Source organism: Triticum dicoccoides, chromosome 3A (assembly GCF_002162155.2).
Source record: "Triticum dicoccoides isolate Atlit2015 ecotype Zavitan chromosome 3A, WEW_v2.0, whole genome shotgun sequence".
Taxonomy (NCBI): Eukaryota; Viridiplantae; Streptophyta; class Magnoliopsida; order Poales; family Poaceae; genus Triticum; species Triticum dicoccoides.
In genome coordinates, this window is record NC_041384.1 from 136,904,673 (window position 1) to 136,913,722 (window position 9,050).

The 9,050-nt window shown below is 39.9% G+C and overlaps 1 protein-coding gene across 1 annotated transcript in view; it reads right to left on the bottom strand.

Moving 5' to 3' along the window:
• Window positions 1-328: 328 nt before the first annotated feature.
• The window catches only part of LOC119267597, an 11,037-nt gene continuing 2,315 nt past the window's right edge, over window positions 329-9,050 (bottom strand). The window contains exons 2-6 of the mRNA XM_037549013.1: window positions 6,314-6,655; window positions 3,824-3,979; window positions 1,915-2,219; window positions 1,277-1,823; window positions 329-1,067 (exon numbers count right to left, since the gene is read on the bottom strand). Coding sequence (XP_037404910.1) covers window positions 556-1,067; window positions 1,277-1,823; window positions 1,915-2,219; window positions 3,824-3,979; window positions 6,314-6,572 — 1,779 coding nt within the window. The 5' untranslated portion in view covers window positions 6,573-6,655 and the 3' untranslated portion in view covers window positions 329-555. The remainder of the gene's footprint in view (window positions 1,068-1,276; window positions 1,824-1,914; window positions 2,220-3,823; window positions 3,980-6,313; window positions 6,656-9,050) is intronic.

Here is a 9,050-nt window from a genome sequence, read left to right on the forward strand (position 1 = left end):
CGTATAAATGCATAGGGGTGGGAAGAATCTTACGCACAGATCACATAGTACTCCGTCCGATCTTTTTTACTCTGCATATAAGATTATAAGATTTGTCTGAAGTTACACTTCATAAAGTTTTACCATATTTATATGAAAAACTTGATTTCATATTGTGAATGTTAATCTGTTTTCTATATAGTTGGTCAAATTTTACAAAATTTGACTTCAAACAAATCTTATATGCAAAGTAAAAAGGATCGAAGGGAGAGAAAGCGGGAGCACATGCGCAGGCCACAGCTCCCGCTGACATATAACTAAATCTAAATTACCAGCAAACAACAGAAGATACCAAGACAGTGAGAGACATGCGATAAGATGGCAAATAGTAAAAAGAAGACAGGCTACACTTGTTACACCAATTCCACCAACAAATGCCCAATAAATACATCCGCCACCTGAATGAACGCATCTCCCAATGTCATGTTGTTACCTCTTATGAAACAGTTGCCTGGTTTACGCCAATCCCCAGACAAATATATCGCCTCTATGATGTCAACATGAATAATGTACAATTCACAATCTCCTGTTCCTCTCCTTATTCCAGTCTCCCGATCCTAGAGACGAGGCCAATGTTGCTTTCCTCAGTTTCTGCTGGTTCTCGTATTCCTTCTCAAGCCGTGCCTGAGACGATACATGAATCGGATGCCTTGCGGCATTGCTGTGGTTTTGTCTCATATCAAGCATAAGGCCCTTCTCGGGTTTGACAGGAGATACAGCATCTTCAATAGGAACAGGCCACCTAATAAGCCCTTTCCCTGGATTGCTCATGCACGCAGCAGAATCGTTCTTCCTATCGACCACTTTCTTGGTAGAATGGTTTCCGCTGCGAGCTGGATCACTATTCCGAGAGCCCGAGGAGCTCTCAGCTGTACCAAACGGTGATGACGGCTTACGGGCTTTCACCTTATCAGGAGGTGACTTTGGCAAATTTATTGTCCCATTGCTATATACTTGGGGACTCCACCCTTCCGTGCTTCTTCTCATATCACATAGGGTCTCAGCTGCGCACAATATCTTCCGTGATGCTGATCATGGAGCTCATATCAGCAAATCAGCAAATTTTAAGAATTAAAAATGGATAATACAAACTATGCAACCCAAATGAAATAGTAATCACGGTTCACTAAAAAACCCGCAGATAGCTAGATCTAATGACACAGAATGCAAAGGGGCTTTATACTACATATCATTCATTGCATTATCTTAGGTTATACCAAGAAGTGATATAGCATACCTTGACATGCTTTCAGAAGAGAACGTTCACTGTCATTCCTCCGGAAGCTATCTGAGGAGCCCACATGGTCTAGTGGATGCAGTTGCTGCGGACCATGCTCGCTTTCAGTTTTTCTTGAGTAAATAGTTTGTCCGAGGGATCCAGAAGTTGATTCCGTGCAGCATAAATTAGATTGTCTGCTACATGAATCAATGATAGATGACTTTGCCATATCCATTTCCTGAAGAAGATCATCAATTTGATGGACAGGTAAATCTTCGTAATCCTGAGCGGTTGGATATGATCCAACTCTCAACCACTGCCAATGGGAGTTACTCCTACTTGACCCATGTTTACCAGAGTCAACGCTCGGTCGGTAAACCCCAGCTTGTGAGTGTGACCAAGTAAATGGTGGCAAACTAGCTCCATGAGTTGTCATGGAAGGCCCTGTAGCTGAGCTCTCGCTTCCAGCTGATAAAAGAGAATCAAGATCATGTCCTTGGGGAAGTGTTAAACGGCTTAGGATGTCCTTTGGGCAAACATTGCAGACCTCAGTTTGTAAAGGATCCTGGGTAGCAGTAGTATTACAATAAGCATAAATGGTATTGTGAGGTGCTTCAAGACATGTTAATGATTTAAACACAATTGATTCCACTTACCTTAATCAAAGAGGACGGTTTGTCACTACACTGATCTTTGATATCAGAGCTTGAGGTGGTTGCTGAATGCAGCCTAGGACTAGGAGTCAAATTACCATCTTTTCCAGGACTACTGTCCATGTCAGATAGCATAAAAAAAGCTTTTCTGACAGAGACTAGGAGTTCATCTTTTGTGTGCAGTACCTTCTTTCCTTTTTCTCTTCCTAAGCTGGAATATTTGTAAGTGCCATCGAGAAGTTCGCTCAATGTCAGGTTCTCAATGTGATTCGTGATGTCACGGATATCAGATTTCAGGCCATGTGCCCCTGAATGAACAGATAAACACTGTAAGGTGACATGCAAGAATACGTGATCAATGATAAGAGGCCTAAAAATTAATCAATAGCGTGTTTTCTCCATTACAATACCATATTAGTCATCCTAGAGTATTCATAAATATATGTTGAAATTGAACAATGAGATTTTTTGTGGATGCATACGGCGTACTTTTTAAGTAAAAAGATGTACACTGAAGAACCACCCACATAGTAAAATACTATACTAGTCATATCAGATGAATTGAAAAGGCCTAATGATGCAAAAGTCACTGGCGGCCATGAATTATAATAAATGATAATGCAGATTGCAGAATCCTACATATTGAAGTAAGAAAATCATGTACCACTGAAGAACGAACAAAAAAAGGTCAGATGTGCCATTAGTATTGTTTTTCATATCTGATAAAAAAATTGTTTTTCATATTGGTATTACAATTAGAGAGATGCAAAGCAACAAAAATGGAACAACTGACACTAAAATGAAACTAGAAACAGAAAGGCAAGTTGGAACATGTTTAATAAATAACGGCCACCAAATAAATAGACAAATACGGTATAAAAACCAAGAAATTCAAGAAAGGAAAAAAAGAAATTAAAACACCAATATGTAAAAGATTCTAGCATTCATCCCATTAGTGTTTATATTTGTGTGAGCAAACACTAATTTGCATCATGAATGAGTTGTGTGCAGCCATAACGAAACTCGGCACTACATCTGTTCTAAAATAGATGACGCATTCTACAAAGCATACAGTCAAACTTCTATATCTTTGTAAACTAACTATTTAAAAATTATTTAGGTTGGTTAAATGGAAATAAAAATGACGCCATAGGTTTGTCATGAAAAAACATTCCACAATATAATTTTGTATATCTCATACTTAGATATTCATAATACCGTGATGGCCAAAGATGCATTCAGACACCATTGCAAAGTCGAATATCATCTCTATTAGAACTGAGGGGATATCATTTTAACAAGTAATAGAGGGAAGATGAAACCAAAACAAAAGGTGGGTGCTTAAAATGAAAAGCAACTCCATGTCAATGAGATTTTATTTTTTTTAGATCATATGATTAAAATGTGAGAAGACCAAGAATTGCCCTTTGCAGGTTAAAAATGAAGTTTCTAAAACAATCGACAATGAAACAAAACAGAAATCTCAGAACTAAACAAGTAACAAAATTAAAAGGATCTAGACAACTAGATCTCATTGCCCGCATTATCTAGGATCAATTTACTGAGAAAATCAGTTATGGATGTGAACGCCATAGAATAATAACTAACTTATAAATCTACATCCACAATCTGGCATATCATGTTCTTTATCCAGGGACAGCTCATGAAAGGTCAAATGAACTAACAGATCTATATTTCTCAAGCATACCAAACATAGCGAGTGCATCATGTACAGGCCATATGCTGACAAATCAAGAGCTAACATGCATACAGAATGACTTAGTATGTCTAAATGTGGAACTTTGTAATGTAAGTGAGAAAGTTTGCACTATGATAAGAAGGCATGAGAAGGATAATAACTAGTATAACACATCGATAAACAAAATCATAGTTGCAACCAGTTAATACATACCAAGCATGCCATTTCCCACGAAACTGGAATCATGATTTCCTAAACCAGACTTTAATGTGAAACAATCATATTTAGATCTGACACCAGACCTAGCATTCTTCTTGTCAATTCTCTTCGCATCAGAAATGCGCCTCTGCTTTAGCAACCCAGATTTTTCTGTATAACATTAAGGTAAGGGCAAAAACATTAATCGCATGTATATGTATACGGCAGCGCTAAAGCAAGCGTGAGCGTAAAATGCTAATCCTGCGCTCCAGCCAGGTCGCAAGTGCTGCTCAGCTAAAAAATCAATTTTCCTCCCCCCTACTAGTACTAGTAATAGTAAAACATACTCCAGAAATGGTAACAGAACTAAAAGTGTTACCAGTGCAAGCACTGATGCCCCGCCTACCAAGTAAAACAGCGGCAAAAATCTAACATAATTAAAATGGTTACGCTGGACGCACCGGTCCACCAAATCAGGCCACCCTTTGGAGGACACCGACATAGTAATCAACCATTGTAATAAGAGAACTAAAGGGTTACCAATCCATGGACTAGTTTTTTTACAGTGAGCCTGTGGACTAGTCAGGTTAATTAAACATAGGCGTAACTAGATAACCAACAGGGGGCACGCACTCGTGGTACGGCATCTCCACAATCACTGTACTACGGCTACCCCTCCTCCCAGTCTCCATCATCATAACTTCTAAATTTCAAAATACGGTCATGGCTCCGCGCTTCAAATCTTGCATTGGTGCACACATGCCCAGTTACGGAGGTGCAGTATTGCCTGTTTGCTTAAGTTTTCTCTCTGCAGTGCTGCAAGTGCAATTGTTGTTGTATACTATATGCTGATCCAATAGAACTGCAATCATTTTTTTGGTCCCATGGCAGATTAAAAGGTATTATTACCTGAATCAGGAACTGTAAAAGGCTGAGAAATAACCACTGCTGACAATATTTATCATGGGGAAAGACTAAATCAAGAAAATCCCGCATTTGTACTAACAAATTTCAAATTATGAGGGGTAATTCAAGAGCTCTTGTGCCAACTCGCCCTAATACACACTAGTCATTCCAGAAGAAGACACAACATTAACACGTTGAATACTGAAATATGCACCAAACAATAGCTTTTTGGACCATGAGAACATAACAGTCAAATTTCTGAATTAATAATAGGATAAATTAGCCACTTACTGGTCCATATTTATATTTGTTTGATGCGGAATGAACTTAAAAAACTGAATTTCTGGTAGTTGTTTAAGTACTTACAGTACACATTGTAAATTTCCAGGAGGCAAAAACTGGGTAATTGCTGCATTCCAGTACACAGCAAAAGTATGCTCTACTCGGGCAGATGAAACTTTTACATGTTTAGATTATGTGGATTACAAACCTGTAAGTACTTAAACAACTCCCAAAAATTAGCAGAAGAATGAAAACATCCATTACAGCACAAGTATCATTCCAGAAGTCATTTGTGTAACATGTTCCTTTTTATTCTTTATTTTTTTGCTCAGTCAAAAACTGAAATTTAAGGGTCAGCTTTCAGGTTTATATATACCTGCTAATATAACGTGAATAGGAAGAATGAAAACATCCATTACAGCACAAGTATCATTCCAGAAGTCATTTGTGTAACACGTTCCTTTTTATTCTTTATTTTTTTGCTCAGTCAAAAACTGAAATTTAAGGGTCAGCTTTCAGGTTTATATATACCTGCTAATATAACGTGAATAGGAAGACCACTAAAATTACTACTTTGCGGTCAGTTGGTCTTTATGGGGCTATCCCTGACTCTGCAGTCAGCTGGTCGTTAGAGTGAGGGTCCTTATTCCCGCTACTCTGTACCTTTCCTTCAACAATAACAACAACAAAGCCTTTCAGTCCCAAAGAGGTTGGGGTAGGCTAGAGTTGAAACCCAAAAGATCTCGAAACCAAGTTCCACACACCTCTGCAGCTAGTTATTTGGTGATATTCCAGTCCTTCAGGTCTCTCTTTACAGACTCCTCCGGTGTCAAGTTTGGTCTACTCCGACCTCCCGACATTATCACGCTTTAACCGTCCGCTATGCAATGCCGCTTCTGGAGGCCTGTGTTGTATATGCCCAAACAATCCCAGGCGATGTTGGACAAGCTTCTCTTCAATCAGCACTACCCCAACTCTATCATGTATATCATCTTAACGAAATGATACACAGCTCCCCTCTGTACCTTTCCTTCATCTTAGTGAAATGATATGCAGCTCTCCTGCGTGTTCTAAGAAAACTACTTTGCGGTCATGTACAGAGGTCCGAAGAACATAAAAACTGTAATAGAGAAATAAGTGCAATGGAAGCATGGTATTGATTCAAATGATGGTAACATTTAGCCAAAAGATAAGATATGAAGCTCTGATGGGAAGGTCCATAATGAATCCATTAACATATGCAGAGTCATTTGGTGAGTAGTTCTGTTATGTAAAATTAGACACCCATAGATGAAGAAATGAGACTTCATAACTTACCAGATGCTGTGCATCGTACCATTTCAGGAACAATCTTATGTGGCAGCGATTCATGGCCCTTAACTTCAGCACCTCTAGTGGTTTGAGTTGGCTCTAGCTTTGGCCTTTTTGGACAAGGTGGTGCATCCAACAACTTTATGGTCTTTTTGGTCAGTATCTTGCTATCTTGCTTATGCAAGGATGGAACAGTACCAGTTCCAGTGTAATCCCGCTTGCCATTGTTCTCAGACTTAATGCCAACAGCGAGAGATCTCTGCATAGAAACCTCCAAAGAAGTCCTTTTACGTTTTATAAGATGAACTGCTTTCTGTGTTCTGGTGGTGCTGCTTCACATCTGCTGATCTGCCCATACACAAGTTCGATGGATTAGTAAATTAGTCATCAAAAGTGAAACACATTAAAGACAACCTTTTGGTAGATGAAACACATGGCAAAAATAATTTGCATATAATACCGGAAACAACTGGGAAAAAGCAAATTCCATGACACTAGAAAGGAAGGATATCAATAAATACTAAGGTTACAAGACACCATTTATTTCGCCGTGAAAGAGGGAAACTTCAATGCAACATTCAGGCCCCAAAGAGACAAGGAGAGTCACACATCTATGGAAACTAACAAGTATGTATATGTTTTGCAAGCTGTGGTTTCATGGACGCATGGGCACATGCTGATGGTGCTTTTGCATCTAGTATCTTAAAGCCCTCCCAACGAGATTCAGCATATTTGTCTCACGGGTATAAGCACTGAAGAAGTGAGAGCATATTACCATCACTAATACAAAGCTTCACATAAATAAAAATACGCACAATAAAACCCGGGATTGTTACATCTGCCATTGGGCAGAAGCGAGAAAGTTCAAATCAGAAAAGGGGAAACAAAATCAAAAGTTAAAACAAAAGTAAACGCCAGATTTTTAAGTTCATGTATCACTTTCTTCAACCAACTGATCAACACTTACAAGAAATAAAACAGCCTAATTTGAGTAATTTCCACATCCCATAAGGAAAATAGTAGTACCAAGTTTCACAGTCATGAAACCTGAAACGGTCCACGGGGTAAAAAGGAACAAAAAAAATTGCCAGAGACAAGGCAAAAACTGGTGTGATTGCTGCATTCCAGTACACGGCCAAGTAAAATATGCTCTACTCAATCAAATGAAACTTTTACATGTTTAGATTATACGGATCACAAACCTGTAAGTACTTAACAACTCCCTAAAATCAGCAGAAGAACGAAAACATCCATTGCAGCACAAGTAAATAAGCACAGTTGCATTTAAAAGAACTCGATTTTCAAGAAGAGGTCACCCAGACAAGGGCGCCTCCCTCTATCAATAAGCATCTACAGGCACTTAGTTGCAGCACCTCCTGCTCTAAGGACGGGGTTGCACCTTTCACGATTCTGCGCCTCCCCACCCCCACCGCCCACCTCCCCAACCCAGTCATTCACTGTAGCGATTATAGGCATTGTAGCTACTGTCAGGCTGCTGTACCTAGTGTACTTTGAAGGGTTGGCCCGGGGCGTTGCCTAGCCCTGGCTACGCAACTGTCAGAAACCCCTGTGTGCAGCTCCTCAATCAAACAAGGTGGACCGCCTCCGCGTGCAATCAAGTCCTCACAGTTCCAAAGGTCAGTTTCTACTCGCTTTGGGGACATCGAGCACCCAAAAGTGGCGTCGACGGTCTTCTTGCTCCACAGGCACCCATGCCACATGAACATCAACACATTGTCATCCTTGGATGATATCCTCCGATGCCTCTGTTTTTGCTGTTTGTGAGCAACAAGTTGCCATCACGTAGAGGGAAAAGACAGTTGCTTACACGAGTGATTCTGCCACAACTTGGGCAGAGCATTACAGCACCCTTCAGAGTCTCAAACTCCCATATTTCTCCACACCACCTCTTGCGCATGGCGTCCTAGGCAACCTGTCCATGCTCATGGAACAGAGGGGCCTAGAGTGAGGTTAGCACGTGGCATGCAACCTTGACCAAGCATAAGACAATGCCCGAATTATTGATGGTGCAAAAAGCATCATCATTGTCATGTGATGAAATGTCTCTTTAAAAACATAGTGATATACACATCTCATATCTATTCTCTTTATGCAACAATAATGTACAAATAAAACCAAGTAGAGAGTAACATAACAACTAGTTCTGTAAATGTATTCTTTGTCAGGGGCCTTCACATATATACTACACTTCCCAAATGGCAAGGGAAGCTTATCTTTGACAGAGTGGCACCCTCAAATTAACAGATCATATCCTCGTTGTGATGCCACAGTCAATCATGAGGTGTGACTTCAATCCCCTCATCATCGAAATCCAAATATCATTTCAGTAAAACAATAGAATTTGCTGGCATCAAGTGTCTGTACTAAGTTCTGAAGGCATCTACAAAGCTAACAGACCTCACAGCACAAGGTGTCGCCATTTTTCAAGTTAACCGTCTGATATCCAATTTTGAAGCATTAAAAAACAGTACTGTTATAAAACAAAAACCAAAAAAGGCTTCCTTTAAAGCTAAATTGTTGCCAACAGCCCAACACGAGAATACCAAAGAACACAATCATCAAGAAATAGCAGTAAGCTTATCGGCTGTCATAACATAAAGCAGTTGATGCTATCACCAAATAAGGCAGTTGATTCTACCTCCCTTTTCCCTTCCCTTCCTCACCCAGACCTATGCCCTAGACGTCCCCCTCCCCTACCCACCATGCGGCCGCCTCTTCACCC